This window comes from Xyrauchen texanus, chromosome 24 (assembly GCF_025860055.1).
Source record: "Xyrauchen texanus isolate HMW12.3.18 chromosome 24, RBS_HiC_50CHRs, whole genome shotgun sequence".
Classification (NCBI taxonomy): Eukaryota; Metazoa; Chordata; class Actinopteri; order Cypriniformes; family Catostomidae; genus Xyrauchen; species Xyrauchen texanus.
Window position 1 is genome coordinate 15,337,630 of NC_068299.1, and position 20,991 is coordinate 15,358,620.

At 39.5% G+C, this 20,991-nt stretch overlaps 1 protein-coding gene across 5 annotated transcripts in view; it reads right to left on the minus strand.

Moving 5' to 3' along the window:
* Window positions 1-370: 370 nt before the first annotated feature.
* The window catches only part of LOC127618013 (zinc finger MIZ domain-containing protein 1-like), a 59,553-nt gene continuing 38,932 nt past the window's right edge, over window positions 371-20,991 (minus strand). For all 5 annotated transcript variants that reach the window (XM_052090224.1, XM_052090225.1, XM_052090227.1 and 2 more), the window contains 18 exons: window positions 18,784-18,919; window positions 17,267-17,381; window positions 16,956-17,173; window positions 15,977-16,172; window positions 15,574-15,864; window positions 15,037-15,219; window positions 14,754-14,822; window positions 13,257-13,425; window positions 12,640-12,781; window positions 12,315-12,525; window positions 11,936-12,041; window positions 10,356-10,516; window positions 8,471-8,538; window positions 8,290-8,358; window positions 7,872-8,122; window positions 7,562-7,728; window positions 5,802-6,059; window positions 371-3,522 (listed from right to left, as the gene is read on the minus strand). In XM_052090224.1, the coding sequence (XP_051946184.1) occupies window positions 3,415-3,522; window positions 5,802-6,059; window positions 7,562-7,728; window positions 7,872-8,122; window positions 8,290-8,358; window positions 8,471-8,538; window positions 10,356-10,516; window positions 11,936-12,041; window positions 12,315-12,525; window positions 12,640-12,781; window positions 13,257-13,425; window positions 14,754-14,822; window positions 15,037-15,219; window positions 15,574-15,864; window positions 15,977-16,172; window positions 16,956-17,173; window positions 17,267-17,381; window positions 18,784-18,919 (2,918 nt within the window). In that variant the 3' untranslated portion in view covers window positions 371-3,414. The remainder of the gene's footprint in view (window positions 3,523-5,801; window positions 6,060-7,561; window positions 7,729-7,871; window positions 8,123-8,289; window positions 8,359-8,470; window positions 8,539-10,355; window positions 10,517-11,935; window positions 12,042-12,314; window positions 12,526-12,639; window positions 12,782-13,256; window positions 13,426-14,753; window positions 14,823-15,036; window positions 15,220-15,573; window positions 15,865-15,976; window positions 16,173-16,955; window positions 17,174-17,266; window positions 17,382-18,783; window positions 18,920-20,991) is intronic.

A 20,991-nucleotide genomic window follows, 5' to 3' on the forward strand; every position in this document is an offset into this window, starting at 1 on the left:
TGTGATTACAAGTGGGTTAATTCCAATCTAAAGTGAGTATCTCTATGCCCTACTCAAAGTGGGTCCCCTGAAAGTAGCAGGGCATCACTGTCTTATGTGTCACTAAATTTTGACTGGTAATGAGAATATAAAAAGGTTTGCTTACAGCTGTTGAGCATTGTACTTTCTGATCCCGATGCACCCCCTTGAGGAACATTTCTTATCCAATTGGAAACAATTTGACCAGCCAATGTTTTTCAAAATCACATTTGCTGTGTTCTTTGTGGTGGCATCTTCTTGCAGTGAATATAGGCTTCTATTTAGAAATGTCTGCAATTTTTACATCTTAGATATGCATGCATACCAAATGACATCAAAAAACAATGGAAAGTTGTTTCATCTGAATACATATTTATTAGATAAATATTAGGATGTCACAGCATCTAACTACATACAGTTTTGCAAGACTAAAAATCACAATTAGTTTTTGTTGTTTTTGTCTTTTTCTTTTCTTCTGACCAGTTTAGAATATGAAATGATTGTACAACAGAATGTACAAGCAAAGACAACTGCAACGTTTGGCGCCAATCACCTCAGATTGTACCTTGTTTTTGTTTTGTTTTGTTTTTTCCTGATCATGATATCAAAATTGTACAAACTCTGGATTTTGTTTACAATCTTTTAGAACTGCTCATGGCCCTGTGTCCCTATTTTCCAAATTATTCCCCGGGATTTTCTTCATTATCTTTTGTAGCACCTTGAGAAGTACACAAGAAATGGAGCAATACACATAAGCTAAATATTACACAAATGTAAAACAAATGTGTCTCTTTTTATCCCCTGCCCAAATTCCTGTTATGTGGGATGGATATTTTACAAAAGTGAACAAATGCCGAGAGGTTCCACAGACGCTAACAAACACAGATTCATTTTACCCAATTTAGATTCTGATGGGAGGATGCAAGCTTTACAAATTCTAAATACACAATGCACATTTCCCAGGGGAAAATGAATACATTTCTGTTAACATGTCTCTATTTATCATTTACATATGTACATGCATCCCTACTGTAATGTGCCCCTTCCCCTGTTTTCTCTTCGACCCTCTCCAAACCCTCACCTGTGGCTCAGAAGTAAACACAGTCTAATTCATAGAACCCTTTCCGTTTCTGCCCCAGCATCCACTGTCTCCTCAACAACTGTACAGCGATAGTATGTGACAACTCAGACTTCAGCATGAGCCAACTTTAGGAGTCTTAAAGTTCAGTTTATGCCTATTTGTGTCTACAAGGTGGGAACGAATACGTGGCAGTGCATCTTTGAAAAAAGATATACAAGTGAACTACGGACAAACTCCATAGACTTTGAACTCACATTTTCCTGTCGGAGTTCTAAGTATTTCAATCGTCAATGACAAACATCATTTTTGTACATAATTCTACACCAAGAAGAACAGATACAACTAAAACCTAATATTGCAATTCATAAAAAAATAACTTAAAGTGAAAACATGTTCAAACGGTGGTTGCATTCAACAAAACGCATTCCAAACAGTATTCAATAGGACAAAGGACAGCCTTTGAGAAACATCAGTTTCATGGAAATGTCATCACTACAAACAAACATACTCATAAATACTGAAAATTATTCAAGAGGGCATTGTTGATTTGAAAAGAATCCAGAAAACGTTCGTTCTCATAAAAAAATAAAATAAAAAAAACATTGTACAAGTGGACATTGATGATGACTTTAGTGAGCTGCTGTTATCTAATTGTATAAAGGTTTAGACTGAGATGTACACAGATAGGGCGCATATTTATGTAAAAATTAACTGAAATGTACAGTTTCTGTAATATTTTTGATGGATGTGGAGTTAATATATAGCTTAATTTTATAGATGAATTAAAAAGTAAAATCTATAAATATAGAACATATTCTAAAAAAAAGCTTTCTTCATTGTTTGCTGCATAATTACTATGATTTTACATGTAAACAAAATGATAAAAGTGAGAAGGAATTACACATTTTTATCAAAATCTATGTTTAACAATTTGGTTGAAAATAGGTTTAACCTTGTCGAAATAGGTTTGGGACACCTTCTCATATCAGGGTGCATAACTTTGGTAATCCATGGACATCTTGTGATAAATGTACATGTTTTGTACATTTGTACTATTGTAACAACAGGACAAAAGAAATAAAAAATTATTACCATAATATGAACAATATATTGTGCATTATAAAATAAAATTTTAAATATGACAGTTCATGAATAAAAGGCTGAATAAAAACAACAAATAACAAAAGAAAATCAGTCTTAATTTATCACTAAAATAAGGGGCGATTGGCAACACTGAATGTTTAAACATCGTATGCAGTTTGTTGAAAGAGAGGTACAAACATTACAGGCCTAAAACGACCAAGCCTCATGCATGACGAGAATTCACAGAAGGCAGATGACACAAGATTCACTACTCTTCGAAATGTGATTTGCTTTCTTCTTGCTTTGTGACCATTAGTGTGGAGAATCCAAAGGACATTGCGGGAGGAGGTATAGTATATCGGAAGATGCACAATGCCAAGGGTACAGTGCTGAAATGTTTTTGTCTTGAGAAGGAAACAATACATGTCGTGATGCCCTCTAGCATTTGTTTAACTTTGAACATGACGCATATGCTTGAATGTGGTGGACATATGAATCATATTACAAAACGAGGTGCAAAGCTGCTGCGCTTACTGGAAAAGAACATGTTCGCATGTATCCTATGGTGTGACAAGAATGGGAGAAATGAGAGAATGGGAGTGTTGGAGGACTTTCGGAAATTCCCATCGTTGGTCTCTGGGATGCGAGCGTTACATCCTTCTGGTGCCAATTGTCTCGGTGATTGTGATATAAGCTTTCTTCCCTTTGTTGTCTCCTTTACAGGCTTCCAGGTGCAGTTTGATGCATTTTCTTGTGCTTTTTCAATGGAGATGGACAGACAGACAGCTAAGGACATTTGACAAGGATTTGGGAAGATGTGATGGTAAAGCTTGGAAGAGCAAACCTTCAAGAGATTGCAGACACACAGAGGCTGGCACATATATATATATATGTTTTGTCTATTTAGGTCTTCTTTTCTGAATTTAAAAAATGCTACAATACTTTCCTAGTGAGCACACACACAGTTCTGTGTGATGTATTCATATGAATTGATTATAGCTGCACATGTATTTCCATTAGTATTGAAAGATATCACTTTAGTGCCAACCAACATGGCTGTCATATATGTGTGGAAAGGTCGCTTGTAAAAGAGTGAGATATTTACATGAGGAAGAGGCAAAAGGATGGCTGTTTCCTGTTTACAAAGTACAGAGTGCCTCAGGGTCAGGGTGCCTCTTGATTCCTGACAGCCAAACAAATTAAGGCCTCTCCAAAAGGCCAATTGAAGGAAGTCAGTTGTTCTCAAAGAGGGAGAGCAGATCGTCATTGCTGCTGCTTGGGAGGTCAGGTGGGTCTAAGTATGACAGCAACTCATCTGGGTTCGGCAATTCTGGCAGAAGCTGCAGAGAGTGACAGACAAGTACACAGACATTATAATGGGCACTTCTACGCTATACAGATATCACAAGCACTTTATCATTTAAATGTGCACTATTTCGTAAAATACTGCAAATAAATAGCACTTTCGAACAACAACAAAAAATTTGATCACTCTCGCTCACATGAGATGAAGTCTCTAGTCATATTAGTAGCCTAATAAACTGTGTTTTTATTTAAATGGAGCAGGTCGTCTCATGGGGGCTGCCATGTTGAGATCACATGACCAGCTGAATCCTACTCATTTTATAAACCAAGCAACTCTAATGTGAATCCCAAGATAACAAGCTTTGATTTGAAGCAAAAAAGTATTTGAAACAGGCCTTTATCACAGTCCACCTGCCGTCACATCCGGCACTGAATAGTAGCGTAACAAAACAACCGCCCATCTATGGATTATTGCAGTATTTCTCAAAAGGTTTAGCCAATTTGGATGCACTTGGCAGTAAACATCAGCGGTTTCTTTGGATTAACACAACACTTCACTTTGTGTGTTATCTACCACTTTAATGTGTAATAGTATCCAAGCGAGGTGTTTATCAGCAAAAAATATTTTCATCAGGAGCTGTGAACGCTTTTCAGCTCACTCCCAGAGGATGAAAGTGCTCAACTCAAGTCCGAAGAGACAGCGTTTAATGCTTTAATGTCATTTTTTCACTATTGCAGCATGCTCATCTCCCGTTTGTAAATATAATACAGTTGTAGACACTGGTACATTTTCATCTCTATGTTTTATCTACATTGCATTTTGTCCTGACTCGCGAGTGGGCGCTTCATTCATCATACTCAAACCACGAGGATATAACTCCACGTATAAAACGATTAAACCATTTATTTTCTGTAATCGGAATCTGGGATGGGAATGTTTATTTATTTTGAAATGGATCTTATATCATACATGGAGATTATATAAAGTACACGAAAGCAATGTGATCATTATTATCGCAAATAGTCTTTACTTCCTTTATGACATACTGTATACCTGTCTTGTTCTAATGTTCTAATGTGCTCATGTTTGTACTATATTCTTGCATTCCTTCAGTAAAAAAAAATACTTATACTATATGAAGGGTTCCCTGCTCACACACATCCTGTTTAAAACAACATGACACCGTTTTTCTTTACTTCATCATCCCTGAGTAATGACTGGAAGGTGAGGTAGGTCTGTTTAGATTAAGTATTTGAGATGAACTGTACATAAAATAGTCCATAATAATTCCACACTGTGGGCACTGTCATGGAAGTGGTTTTAAGCTACTAAGCAAAGCTTCCACTCTGTAAACGTGGAAGTGTGATAACGGCCTACTGGACAAAAAGACAACGTTACAACACTGAATGAATTAAAGCATAGAAACCATATATTTTAACTTTATTGTAAAATACTTATATATACAGTATATATAAATAAAAGTAGACTGAGTGTCAGGAGACATGTGACTCTCTGAGTGGATCATTGGTTCCCCTTCAGGATTCATGGATAGTTTGGTTCCTCACCACGACTTACGCAATTAAACACGATTTTTGAAGTTGAAATAAAGCAGACAGATGGCTTTAATAGGAGCATATAGTAAATGGTCTGCACTTATATAGCGCTTTTTTATTAACCTTAGAGGTTACCAAAGCGCTTTACACTGTGTCCCAATCACCCATCCACACTCACATTCACACACCAATGGCGGCAGAGCTGCCATGCAAGGCGCTAGCCTGCCATTGGGAGCAACTCGGGGTTCAGTGTCTTGCCCAAGGACACTTCGGCATGTGGAGCCGTGTGGTCCGGGATTCGAACCACCAACCCTGCAATTGGTAGCCGACCCGCTCTACCACCTGAGCCACAGCCGCCAAATATATATTTGTCTAATTGGATGTGATTTTTGCATCTGGAACCCAACTTTTATACTGTATAGTTCACTTTCACTCATGTAATAATTGAATCATGCAAATTTTTTGGCATCAGTAACCAAAATCTCTTGCTTATGCATGATGTTGCTGCATCCATGTCGTTAGATGTCAGTTTAAGTCCAAAATGACCACCATAACATCCAGAGCAACATAAACAAAAAGAGTTCACCTTGATTTTGAAAATGAGATCTCAAAGATCTTAGCATCACAAAGAATTGCCAAAGAACCTTTAATCACACATTCTTGAAAAGTCTGCGTGCTTTGAGCTGTGAAAAAAGCATGATGTTAACATGATTGTGCCGTAGCAAGAAATGAGAGTAGCACTATCAGAGCAAATACTCACATCCAGGGAAGGCTCGGGCATGTCTGCAGATCCCTGGCCACCTGGATGCCCATCAGCGGCAGGGTTGAAGGTCATATCGGGATGCGGGTGACTGTTTTGGCCGGGCTGCAGTAGGGGCGGGGGCTGGCGTGGGGGCTGGGAGGATGGGGGGCCGCTGTGATGCAATGGCTGAGCTGATTGGCTGTTGGGATGTGGAGATGCGTGCATGCCTGGCTGCATAGAAGCATGGGATTGATCAGCACTCACAGGATGGGGCATCTGCGGAGGGAGGAGAGAGAGGCGATGAGGGTGGAGCACTCCAACTGTGAGAGCTCAAGTGGCAGCTGAAGACAGACAGAGAGCAAGTGCCATGCTGATGATTCAAGAGCACATCAACCTCTGAACTGAGAAATCTGTTAGCCTGTGGTGAATGTGAAATATGACCACAGAAATGTTCACCCAAATATGAAAATTCTTTCCGTCGTCACTTACCATCATGTTATTTTAAACCCACATGTCTTGCTTTCTTCCGAGGAGAATGTTAGGCGGAATGACAACCTCAGTAAGCATTCACTTTCAATGTATGGGGAAAAAAAGATGCAATGAAAGTGAATGGTGACTGAGACTAACATGCTGCCTAACATTTCCTTATGTGTTCCATGGAACAGAGAGTAAGTCATATGGGTGTTTGGAACAACATGAGGGGAAGTAAATGTTGAAAGAGTTAAGATTGATAAATAAGATCAATTTTCAAAGACATGTGCATCTCTCTCTCTCTCTCTCTCTCTCTCTCTCTAAGCTATGATCTTGCACACTTATGTTGTGACCTTAAAAGTTTGTGCTGTGACCTCACACATTTATGCATTTAGGCAGCTTTTGAAGGCAGTTATCAACAGACAACTATTATAGCGATGACACCTTAACCACATAAACAGTGTTTGCACCTTTTTGCAGAAAACATATCCTGTTTTTGATTGTGTATTTGCCTAGAACAAATGCAAATTAATTGCTGTAAGCTACAGCATGACACGATGACAACAACACTCAGATATTCATTGCTCATTGGTAGATCATGATTCCCTTCACGTTTATATCTGATGACATACTGTACATCATGTGCATCTAAATGCTATATATGTTTTTTCAACTCTAGCTCTCTCTTGCTATTTGTTCCCGACACAATCATATATGGCAAATAATCACAAACTAAATTAATTATTAATAGTTCTAAAACAATTTTCATTGTCTGCTGATTCTCAATTAATCTTTTCATTAGGATATCAACCACTTTTTGGTTTTATAATTGTTGAAAACTAACGAGTATCGGAAAATATTGAGCAAGTAGCAAGCTTTCAAAGTGATACTACACAAACTTCTGGGGGTTAGTTCACCCAAAAATGAAAATTCTCTCATCATTTACTCACCTTCAAGCCATCCCAGATATGCATGACTTTCTTTCTTAAGCAGAACACAAAGATTTTAGAAGAATATTTCGTGATTTTTGGAGCTACAAATTTCTGATCACCATTTACTTGCATTGAATGGACCAACAGAGCTCAGATATTTTTCTAAAAATGTTCTGCTGAAGAAAGAAAGTCATACACATCTGGGATGGCATGAGGGTGTGTGAATGATGAGAGAATTTAAATTTTTTGGTGAACTATCCCTTTGGGAGATTTTGTCTACAGTTCATGTTAAAAAAAAAAAAATTTTGCTTTGAATATATCTCAAACAGCAGCGCTACTTGCTGCAGTAAAACCTATGGATTTGAGGTGATTTACCAAGTCGGGCATGCCAATGCCGAGAGGCTTGTCAGGGCCCATGAGGCTGTTGGGCACGTCTGGTGGATGGGAGAGCTGGGGTCCATGCATGAAGTCATTCATAGGAGCTCCGCCAACAGAGTTACTGTGGGAGAAGTCAAAGTTTCCATGGCCCTGGTAACTATTGCCTGATGCAGAAAACAGAACAGCAGTGAGGAGCTATGACCTCAGGAGATCAGAAACAAAGAGCTAGAAAGATGTAGACAGCTTGGACAGAAAATCAGCCAGGACTATTTTATAAAACAGATTATGAGCCTGATTGGCTGCTGACCTCTAATTTGGCCACCATATTCGCCATTGTTTCCTCCATGGTGTGGGGGTAGGGAGGTGTAGGGTGAAGGGCCAGGACCCAGCTGGGCGATCATATCCATCACATTTGGCATGATCATTTGACTGGGACTCATGGTTTTAAAACGCTTGGCCAGAGGGCCATCTGGGTCCTCCTTTATGTGAATGTCTGACTTTATGGGCACCGGCCTCCAACTACATGTTGGGTCAATGGTGACCTCTTCAAACTCTGAACTGGAAGAATTAAAAGGCAAACAAAGCTTGTTTAAAAGGAATTGAAATATCAGGACAGCTTCAGGTAAAGGGAAGGCTATAAATTAACAATTGCATCATAACCTCAAGTGTTTTTAAAAAAACTTGATGTCACTTTGAAAATTTGCGGTGCCCATTAATAAACTTACTTTTGAATGGCATTGAGAATTCCCCACATGTACTGATCCACTTCCAGCCCTTCCAACAATGCTGTTTTACTGGGGACAGAGAGAAATATATAACATACACAGCCAAAAGGAATAACATGTCACGTGGAATAACATAAATTATCTGGCTCTTTGAGACAATTCTCATTGTGTATGCACATACTTGCACACAGGACATCGCCACGTTCCTCTCTCACAGTTCATCTGCAAATAGGACTCCAAGTCAAAGCACTGAAACAGAAAATCACCACATAAGTAAATCAACAGTTCAAATGAACAGAATTGTGAAGAGTTACACTATATGTGACCTACCCTGCCTGGACTAGAAGTTAAGTGTCCTAACTTTGCTTAGTTTTTTTATTTCTGTGGCGTCACACTAGGTAACCACACCCACACTGAAATCTAATTTGACCAAAGTCCTGCTCCACTATTAAACATAAACAAACATGAATGAGGAGAGATTAAACGTCGAAACATTGGATATTATACCAGCCGGGGTTCATAGAGATGCATCAAAGTGAAATTCACGGACTTTCAAGGACTTTTAAAGCACATTTTTATTTGTTTAAGGACTATGCAAGAGATAAGAGAAATAAAAAATATATGTTATATTTATTCATTTAATTTATTATTTATAAAATACAACTTATTACAACACAACTCATATGTGTGCAGCCTTAAATTGCACTATGCTTTCCAACAAAAGTGAATAATTGGAACATTAAAAAGTAGTTCATATGACTCATGAGATCTGTTCCATGTTTTCTAAAGTTTTAACAGCTTTATGTAAGGAACTGACCAAAATTGCAAATGTTGTCAGCCACTACCTGTGAGACACAAAGCTTTGCTTGAGGATGCTTGAGGGAGAAAACTGAATCCTCCAATGATCTGCATTCAAACCTCAGAACATTTTATATATATCTCGTTTGAGAAATTTTTGCTGCAAAGATTTGTACTTGTGAATGAAAATACACCACAGCAGTATCTATAAAATATATTTTTTTAAATCCTCAACAAATAATTTGGCTGGTGCCAAATCAGGTGCCACATGACAGCATCATCTATGCACTGCTTCAGTAGCAGTGCATAGATGTGCTGCACTCTATAGAGAGCCTGCTGGCCAAAGGAAACTAAGCAGTTGGCGTCACCTGGTGCCCCCTTGAATGCGATTAATCTGGCCCTGTATGTTTTTTATTCTCTACAAAGAACCGGCTCATAGGAGTCATTTGTTCGCAAATAGTACTACACTGTCCATGCTGCAAGTTTCCTGATGTAAATTCAGCATAGAATAGAACAGACTAGAGCTTACAGTCCCTTGCAGTGTGTCATATCAAGGTGGTCAGCTGCATCCTCCGCTATATAGCACTCAAAATCGGCTTGCAAGATCAGAATTGTGTTTGCGATTTGCGTTCATCATAGATTTTGTTGGTGCGTTTGCACTGTTGCCTAATCTGCATTATTCCTTTAGTGAAACCAGCACAGAGAGAGGGTGCTAATAAATAGTGCATTTACTGTGCGCAATTCATCCTTAGCAAATTCCCCCATGTGTGTTCTGTCCACATCACGAAAGAATTCCCGTTTGAGAACCGATAAAGGAACCGAAATTCATGAAATTCCCATGCTATTTTTTTGGGAACTGGTTCTTAATATGAAACATACAACACACACAAAGAGGTATGCAGTAACATATTCATCAAATCAATTGTTCATTCTCTATGACTCATGACATAAATAGTGTCTGTGAGAGCAAGAAGTGGGAGAAGGGGGATGTAGTGTTTGACTGTATCAGTGGGGATATGTGTTTCTGTAACAGGATTGTATCCATGACTTTCCGAAAACAAATAGCGTATTTAATTATTGAAGTTATTTAATGATTTCCGCAATGTATTTAAAGTTTTTTTTAGAATTCAAACACTTTGTAAACCACCTCTTGGTAAAAAATTGCTTTTTTCAAGGCTTTCAATGTCACCTTGTACGGACACTGATAAACACACCAGCACCCCATAGTGAAGCATGGTTCCGGTTGTAGATACAGAAGCACTGCTTACCTGCACGTGTTTGCAGTCGTGTCCCCTAGCAGGTAGCTGGATCCTTCGGAATGTGATTGGACACTTTAGGGACACTTTGATGGCTGTCTGCTCTACTCCGTCCTCCCCATTTAGAGTGGTATTCCCAGAGGAGGCTGCAACACTACTAAAGTTTCGTTTAACTGCAGGAAAACCAACAGAGACATTGTTTCAATTAGAGCGTGATGAAGATTATAATGAGTGATTTTCACAAAACCATTCTAGAAGATGTCTTGGCATTTAACCACAAACCAATACAAATAGATATTAATTGATATTTTGCATAAAGAAAATTATGCCTACATTAAGGACCATTCATATTTTTAGCAATTCTCATTACCGTATCACATCTGGGGGTTTTACTGTTACGATTTCAATTGTTTTCATTGTGCGTTTTTACATGCACGTTCTTACACCAGTTATGCTTAAAGGTGCTGTAAGCGATTTTAGTGCTATGCAGCTTTTACGTACGTGACTGAGCTGTTGAATTAGCCACGTCCCCTCATTCCAAAACCAAGCACTCAAAGATAATTTTGAGACCAAATCTGAGCAAAAGAGCAGCATTGTTTATTCCTGTGGCTGTCAAATTCAACAGTGGCACAATTGCGCCTCCATAGCCTCAATGATCCACTTCAAATACAAAACTATGAGAGTGAGCAAAATGATTTACAGGTGAAAAGTGTCAATGTCCGTGGACACATTTTGCTGTTTACAAAGTCTACAGTTGTCAGAGAGACCGGTGAGATATCTCAGGACACTTATTTAATTAATATCGTTAAGGGACTAGGATAATGTTTTGCATAATTTTCCATGAAAAAAATCACTTACAGCACTTTTAATAAGTGTGTGGTAATGTAAACGCGTTAAACAGCATTCCTTTTGCGATGTAAGGTCATAAAGGGCATAAGAATAAACAGGTAGACACGGGTAGATTTCTGCTCAATACGCCAATATCACATTGCATGTAAACACATTAACCGCCATTCTTAATGGATTTTCAAATGCGCGCACAATTTGTGTGCATGCCTCTTCACGTTTTGACATAAAAAGCATAGAATAACGCGATTATTTCAAATGTTACTTAAACATGGATTAATTTTTTTTAAATAACCAGATTTTTGGGAGTAACTAGCATAATGGTGTGCATGCTCAATGATGATTCTCATTACTGTAACAGTCTTTTTTGTTTTTTTACTATATTATAATGCTTATTTTTATTCAAATCAGTGAAAATGAAATGCAGTACCAAGGGAGTACTAAAATGCTGTATAACTATTTTACAGTTTGTAAATGTTCAAATTGCGGCAATGATAATTGGGGGCTAAACTGTGCATTACTGTCATGTCAGAACGAAAAAAATCTTAATAGTCCCAAAAAAAGGCTTCATTTTCTATAAGATCAAATTTGGAGTAAAACAGGACATTTTAGAGTAAAATAGGACCAGGACATTTTCCTGATAGGTTTCATGAAAATCACCTAAATACACAGTGGCAGATATCCATGAATTCCAAAAACATTTAGCAATGGAAAAGCTAAAAATATCTGCTTGAGCATCTACTTACTTTTGGTAATGCAGTGTTCGGCAGGCAGGAGCCTCTTCTTCAGAAGACCCTGCAAGACTGATCTCACTGATGGTCTGTGGACCAGCTGCAGCACGAATAAGTGTGACTGGAACAAGACAAGAACATGTTACAATCCACTAACAATCATTAGAATATCCTTTACATGACACACTATCTGTGTCGTTCACCTTTCAAACAAGCAAGCATTAAACTGATACCAGCTGCAAATGTAGGGGGAAGGCAGAACACAGAAGCTGCTTCAAATCAGTGTTATCTGATTTCCTATTACAAGCTGTATAACAACTCTCTGAGATGGCCATTGCATGAGAGACTATACATTATTGAAGGTCTTTTGGAGCAGTGGAAGAGGAATACTCACACAACAGCAGGCCGTGACGGTGATCTGGATGGTGTTTCTCCCCGGCTGACACACGTGCTTCAGGTGCAGGGGTTTGTGAGATGTCTTATTGTCACCTCTCTCTATAGTGAGAGGGGTGGCGTTGACGCTGACTTGGACGGATGCGGGCCAGTTGGTGTTCATCTGCCGGTCCTCATGGTGGTAGCACTTAAACTGCAGCTCCAGATCAGACCTGGAGGACATGCAAAGACAGTTTTAGTGTAGTAGAACAAGCTCACATAGTAGATGCCATTGTGGAAAAACAGGCCTGCTCAGTGCATGGCAGGCAGTAAAGTACAGCACACACCTCCACATGAGTGTCTGGTGGACGGAGGGACGCAGATGGAAGACGTGGTTACTGACGGCCAGGTTGTGCTCTAGTCTGAAGGGCTCCAGCACCACCCCATCCCTCACCGGGAACGTCAGACGCAGCTCTTCATTGGGGTTGGCTAAAAGAACAAATTTCAAGATTCAGACATTTTCACGAGTCTTTTACTAAAAGTCCTAGTCAATGATAACAGAATTTTCTTTTTTGAGTGAACTATACGTTAAGTGTAACTTCAGTGCTCTGTTTGTAATATTAATAGTGCGTGAGATGCACAGAGAAGTTCGCCTTTCAGTTCACCTAGTTTCAACCTTTCCCACTGAAGCACATATATTATGAATGAGCAGTGGCGGATTTATGCATGGGCGACACCCCATGCCATACAAGCTAGAACTGTTACTGTGAATGAGCTCTGAGTGGACGTGAAAATTGCATGAATCTCAGATAAATGGGCCTTTTTTTTCACCCAGCTGCAGGTGATGAAAGGATCAAAGGGTTCATACTGGTTTACTTCTTATAGACTGTGACTGAGCTTGTAATACAATCAGAGTACAGATCAATAAACAAAATGGTCGTGTGTGGTTTTCTGCAGGACTCACTTGGAGGTGGAGGCAGAGACGTCATGTTTGGCTTCATGTCTGGAGGAAAAGGGGGCTTAACGTCCTGATTGGGCGACAGGTATGGAGGAATACTACTTCCTGGAGTCATGGGAGGTGTGGGGTTACCGGGAACAGGCGAGTGGGGGTAGTTCACCACCTGCCGAGGAGGCTTTAGCCGAAGAAACACACAAACACTCAATGCAATGCCAAAATGTATAAAATAGCAGAACTGCACATATTATCTGATGCACAAATCAAAAAGAAATAAACATACAGTAGCCCCCCAAAAAGTATTTGGACACCTGAGGCACACATCAGAATCTATGAATTGTATAATAAAATATAAAACTAAGTACATTTATTTTAAAGACATCAAAAGCACACTTTAAGCAAAACAAAAAGTTTGTCAGGCTTCAAATTACAGTAGAACACAAAAGATACATTGTTAAAAATGATAATAAAAGGATTAGGGCACTTTCTGATTATCAAAGTAGTGAAATATGTCCATAGGTAATGTGATGAACTACACTTGTGCTTACACTGCTAGGACAACTGTGTGCACTTGAGGGAAACAAGTGCACACAGTTGTGCACTTTTTTAAAAAAAAAAGCTTTAAAAAGTAAAATTAGTTCTGAAGAAAGCTCTAGATTTATTTGTTTGCAGATACCACTTGGTTTGATATTTTGTTATAAAATCTTTCGACAATCAAGCCCCGTTCACATCGTCAGCTATTTTGTCCCTGGATGCGACAGGAGACCATTGATTTTCAATTAGAGCTGGCGACTCAAGCGACAGTGATCGTTGGCGACAAGATGTGGGAATGTCAAGACGTGACTAAGTTGAGAAACGTTTAACATTATGCAAATGCAGAGCAATATCACTGTGCCAGCCAATGAGAAAAGACAGTGAATCTCATGACATCCGTCTCCTGTAAGACAATGGAAATGAGTGCAGGAAATATGGAGTTGTTGTAGTCATCAATTTCACTGTTATATCATGTTTCTGTAACCACTTACATGGATAAACTAAATCAGTGATGCGTGGATACAGTGTCAGAAATTGTCAGCATTCTGAGTGAGTTTGATTGATACATTGAAAGATCGATCTTTGGGTTGAAATAATGCATCAAGTATTGCTGCAGTTTATAACACTGCAAAAATAAAAGCACTCTCCCCTGCAGAATGTTTATTATTAGAGGCAAAACAACAGATTCCTTGTCAAATAAGAATGATATATTTGTTTTACTGGCAATCTACAGTAGCTCATCTGTGATCAGATTTTCGAAAACTATGGCTAGTTGTGCAGCCAACCAATTATTTTAGAGCGACAGCATTAGGAGCTACCACTAGCGACAAGAAGAGAGAGATTAGTGCCATCTAGTGACAAAATTGCTGACAATGTGAACAGGTCTTCATGCATTTTTAAGCATCATCAAGGGTCTAAATACCTTTTGGGGCCACTGTATGTAAGAAAAATAAGAAAGTAATCTCCACTTACTCCGTTTCCTTGATTGTACCCATAACCACCTCCGGAGAAATTGTTATTCTGACCATTAAATGGCTCTTGCTGAAATAAGAAAAGCAGTAAAATGTTGAAAAACAACATGGAAAGCAAGTAATATGCCATTCAGAGCATTTTCTCATTCTTTATTCCTTTTCTTCATGTAACTTTTGCCTTCATGGTAGCCATGAAGAAATATGACCTGTCAGAGAAACAAACAAATCTGCTTGAACAATGTAATGATTCAGATGAATGTTCCAAGCAAGCAAAATGAATCTACCTTATAATATTGGCCCATGGCAACTCCTGTTGGGGGGTATTGGCCAGAGCCCTGCTGTCCCGGCATCCTCTGGCCAGGGTAATTGGGTGAAGGAAGAGCTCTTGAAGCATTTGGGTTTGGGTACTGCCCTTGCTGGTTGGGAAACTGACCATTGGGTCCAAACTGCTGGCCTCCATAGTTTGGCTGTGAAAACCACACAAACAAATGTTTCACCAAAGAAAAAGCAAATATAAAATTCTTTCTGCAAGTCGGTTTTAAAAAACATTGTTCACACACAAATGACTCCATTGACTTGCTTTGTTCCGTGGAATAAAAAATGACAATGTAAGCCTCATCATTAACTTTCATTGTGTCATTTTTCCATACAATGACAGTGAATGGTGAATGAGGCTAACATTTTTCCTTCAATCTACTTTGGTGTTCCATGGAAGTAAGCCAATCAAATGGGTTTGAAACAACATGAGAGTAAATAATGACAAAATGTTCATTTTTGGTTAAACTAACCCTTTAAGTTTTGGAATTGTACCATGGTCTTACCTCTCCTGGATAGGGCCTCTTGGTGCCCTGCATGGGCATTGACTGAGGTCTGGGGCCAGGATAACCCTGTTGGGGCATCCTTTGGCCATGGCCACCGAAGGGTCCCATCCCTGGCCCTCTGGGCTGGTTCATGCCCATGGGTGGGCCACTCATGTTGGAGCTATTCATGCCAGCTCCCATACCAGCTGGGTTCATGCCTCCTGCCATGGACGGGGGGCCACGGGGCCCAGGCTGGTTCATGAACTGGCTGTTGTAGCCTTGCGTAGGTCCCATCTGGAAAGATGAACAGACCTGTGGAGAGGTCCAATAGCACTTGAATGGGTGGGCACACAAATGCATTCAGTGCAAGCCAAGTAGGAAGCCAAACCACTTGGGCACATTGATCTTTTTGTAAATTACCAACCTGATTGTACTGGTTCATGTCTTTGCTGGTCTCTTGCAGGGCAGCCACGGTCGCCGTGGCAGTGGCGGTCGCCGTGGCAGCGGCAGCAGCAACAGCAGCGGCAGCAGCTGCAGCAGCAGGTTGGGTGAAGTCAGAGGGGGGGCGTGAATGAGGGGACATGCCAATGCCACCCGGAGCATTCGGCCCACCCGGGTAACTAAGTAGAAGAAATATACACACACTCACATAAAACGTTTAGATTAAAGCAAGAGGCATTCTGTGAGGTTCAAAAGTCTGAGGCCACATCCACACTAATATTTAGTTTGAAAATGCTTTGATTTTGCTACACATACAGTACGCTTCTTGACCACACCAGAATTGCATTTTTTTTTCCACTGAAAACAGAGAATTTCAAAAAAGCTAATTAGTACCACATACTTTGGAAAATGAGGATGTTGGGAAACTGAAAAATAGTTGTCAAACAAAAACAGATTTGTGTAGAGTTTTAGGATTTTCACAGCAAAGCAACATTCTGGCATAAAATTAATAAATATTTTTATATTTAAATAATAAATACATTTCTGCACTATTTCTAGGTCACCAATGAAATTTGGGACACCGAACACCTTTGTACGAAAGGTCAGGTTCCCTTGCTATATATAAAAAAAAAATTATCTTTACTGCAATAACAATAATTGGAAATAACAGAGGAATTTCAGAGATCTGTTGAACATTTATGGATCTGTAGTCTGTCTTTGCTCTTGGCACAACATAAAGGGGATATCATCCCTTTTGAAAAAACAAAACAAAAAAAACATTCCTTTTTTGTTGGCTTAGCTTTAAAATCTTGTGTCAAATATCACTACTGGGAAACTCTGCTGTAGCTTACTGAATCTCCCAGAGTGATGCAAAACAAGACTCCTTTCGTTGTCAAAAAACTTCCCATCATCCTGTCTGGAACTGCCTCTCTAAGGCTTAAAACAAGCTCTTGAAACACTACCTTCCACCATAGCCTCCTCCTCCCGGATGCCCTGGACGACCATACATGCTTTGCTGCATGTAGGCCTGGTTGGAACCCCCTTTGGCTGAAAACTGTTGTTGTTGGCCAGGGAAATGAGGTGAGTTGATCCCTGGGTTGTTGGCTGACATACCCGACCCTAGTGTATTGCCTCCGGGGTTCATGGGATTGTTGGTGTTGGCCATGTGGTTACCCAATACCTAGATCAAAAGCAGCTTAGGTTAAAAGATCAATGTTTTCATTACCAATGTTATTATATCCTTTCGTACACTTCTAGGATATGTATGACTCACCTGACTTTGTGACGTATTGGTAACTCCCCACACCGTCGTAACCACTGACAACGAGCCCGGGGCCTGGTTAGCATTCTGTTGCCAGGGAACACCATCATATGGAAAGGACCCATCACTACAAAACAGTGTTCAAACAGTAATGAGATATCAGTGGTTTCAAATGAAAATATGCATTGAGAAAGAGTGAAGTGGTGGTTGTGATAAGAGTCAGAAACAGCCCTGGGGGTTTACACAGAGATAATGCTCCCTCCTGACTACAAGACTTATGTTTTTTCTTTGAAAATGAAGCTGTGAGGTCAGGACTGGCCCTAGAGCACAATATGTTCTTTACAACATCAGTTAGCTAGTGATTTCCCTCAACCTTTTGACTCTAGACACCCTTTCCAGCACAGCAAAACCTTCTTTGAAAATCTATCCAAGACCCTGTTTCCACCTGGTATTAAAGGGAGAGTACACCCAAAAACGAAAATTATATAATTATATAAATTACTAAATTTACCTGTACAACTAACTTTCTTCAGTGGAAAACATGAGGAGAAATATTGAAGAAAATTGATACTGCTCTTTTTTTCCTATTCATTAAAAGTGAATGGTGGCTGAGCTTGGCAATTACCATCCGATCAGGATATTTAAAAAAAAAAGCACACACATTCAGTCTACATGCACAAGAACTTAACAGAACTTTTTAGTGTGCTTGAAATTAACATGCAAGGTCAAATATAAAAAGCTCAGGCCACATTCACACTAATCTGTTTTAGCTTCCTAATGTCATCATTTTCCAAAGTCTACAGTAATAGAGAGCGTTGTCGAAAATCTCAGTTTTCTGTGGAGGAAAACATTGTTCTAGTGTGGATGAGAGGCATAACTTAACCTCAGTTAATATAGGTACTTCACTAAAATAATTGAGAATTCTGCCATAAATGTTCAAAGCATATCTGTAAGAAAAAGTGTGCTGTTTTTTTTCTTTGTGCATTCTTTTTGTCTTGTTTTGCACTGATGTAGTGACTGATATATGCAGTCATGAAATCAGACCCTTTCCTCGAAAATCCCAAATCATGTGGTCACAGGAGACGCATCAAGTGTGAACAGTGATGTGTCTCATCTGACCACTTAAGACTGGATCACCCAAGATGGATCTTAATACCAGGGCCAAAGAACAGCTCTCTCAACCTCGACATACCTGGACGTCAATGTTTCAAGTTTTCATGTTATCACATTTTATTTTTCTGTTACTTGCATATTTCTGAGAAGGAATTTCATCAACATGTTTACAAGGCTGTTTATGAATGCTTGGTCAATGACTTCCTGGAAAAGGCTAGTCTTTAAGTTCACATGGCACATAAAAACAAACTATGCTGTACTGGATGATCTACTTGACCTGTAACTCTGATAGGAAATTTAGTTCTGAGAAAGCAGTTGTGTGGACCAAACTACGGTGGTTTTTAACAGTGCCTGGAACAGCTCCAGCGAGTGTCAGGTTAGTGATCTACAGAGTGGGGTTTAGTCGGAGTACAGACCCATGAGAGAGTGAGGGCTTCATAGAGTTCATGGGCGGCTGTAAGGGCACTTTGCCCTGTGGATCGCTCTGACGATTCTTCTGGTGCCGCAACAAAAGCAGTCGTCCCAGCTCTTCGCACCAGGATGACAGCAGAGCTGCAGAAAAAGGAGAAAAACAGAACGAAAAAGAGAGTTTAGGAATGATCTTGAGCACCAAGACAAATGGTTTTTCAGTCGCTACATATGGCTCAGGTCCCTCCTTCGTTACAATTCTTGCCTCCAGCGCAAACAGTACAGGACGAGTTATGTGCCGAAGTTAAAGATTGTTGGTTTTGGGTTTGTTCAAATTCTTAACCGTAGACAGTAATTGCTAAGGCAAGCATCGGTTAGGTGTCGCAATCTCTGCATCAGTTCATGTCTTTACCACTAGAGGTCACTACACTACAGTTGGGATCCTCTATAACAGCTTTTCAGCTTGCCTCTCTCTGTATCATATGCTTTATGTCTGCAGTGTACAGTAAGCACTGATTCTATTCCAAAAGACCTGTCTTCCCCTCTCGCGAAGGGTGGATGATGAAAGAGACGGGAGAGAGAAAGAGCGAGGAATGGTAGATGAGAATGAGTGCTGAGGATAGTGAATCATGCCACTGATGTGGCCTGGCAGCACTTTACTCCAGAAAGGGGTGACAAAATGAGGCTCTTGACATGGCAATACAGTCAGTTCAGGCTGCTGTTGTAGCAGCTGGCACAGGGCCAGACCTTTGCCAAAGGCGCAAACCGCAGGGATGTTGGTGCTGCATTTATGTGCTTTTCTTACAAACATTTTCCAACCTACGCTGTTTTTAGAGAGTCATGTATCTTGTACCAGAGTTTTTCCATTTGTGTCCAAAACATTTGATAAAGTGCACAAAAAAATCTGCTCTTAAATGTATTGTAAGCTTATATATATCAATTAAAAATTATAATAGTCAACTGCCATTTTAAAAGACATAATGAACAGGAAGTGACATCATTTGAGATTTCAGAGCCATGTTAAAAAATTCAGCACTTTCCTTATCTTTAGTTTTTTTCATGTTTGACAAGATTCTTCAAGCATAACATACTTTGTCCCATTAAACAAACATAAATATTTTGGTTTTGTTTTTACAATTTAAAACTCATAATGTTGACTGTTGAACGCTAATGATAGGAGGCCATAACCATAAACTGATAACAGGGAAAGCAAAAGTAATTTTGGTTGAAACTGTTCCACCCTGTTGCAACTTCAGAACGTGCAATAGCACTTTGTCTGACCAAATGTTTCTAGAAGAAATGTACTCTAAAAATCACCTTTTCAATGGGAAAATGCACCCTTTTCATAGAATGACTGACTGCGCACAGAGAAAGAGACAGACAAATATTCTTTAAAAACGATTGCACGCAGACAGACCAGAAACAAAAGCCAGGAACTGTTTCAGTACTGCAGCACCTCTTGTCTTTCTCTGCCATCAAAAATATTCTGCAAGGGACCTTATAAAATATTCTCTTTCCCCATAGATGAGTTCATACATGGAACAATACCCCCCCTTTCTTCTCTAAATCTACTTCACAGACAGTAGATGAGTAAAAAAAAAGAAGCCTGGTACTGCTATTTGAACACAGAGGGAGGTGTCAAGAGTCCAGAATGCCTCTCTCGCTCTCTTTCTGAATCTGAATGGTGCAGAGAGACAGACGTCTGTCTTGGCTCTTTCCTCTCTGAATCGATCAGCCAGTAATGACTACTAAGACTGCTCAGCTGTCTCCGTCGCCTTTTTTGCTAGAGGAATGTAAATGAGCACACACGCTACTGAAAAACACTGCATGGCACGCACACCTCAGTCTTACCACAGACAGCATGTTAAGCTTCATTTGTGTGACATTAGTCATTTCAAGTCTACATTAATAACCATTTCAGAATACAATTTTAGGACACTTTATGCATTTAACTTTCACAGAGTTTACAAAAATATCTGTAAAAATACAGATTCACCCTAATTGATTGAATCTTAATCTATACAAGTTACCAGTTAGTGCTACTGCAAGTAGAAAAAAATAAATAAATAGAATAAACAGTACAAAATATCAGTTTGAGAGGTTTGATTTTCTCCATATAGAGATTTATACTATAATATTCTCAGTAGAACTTGTATGGTTCACATATGTTTGTGGTCTCCACCGGCCCTCACGTTATTCTGACTTGACTTGCATTG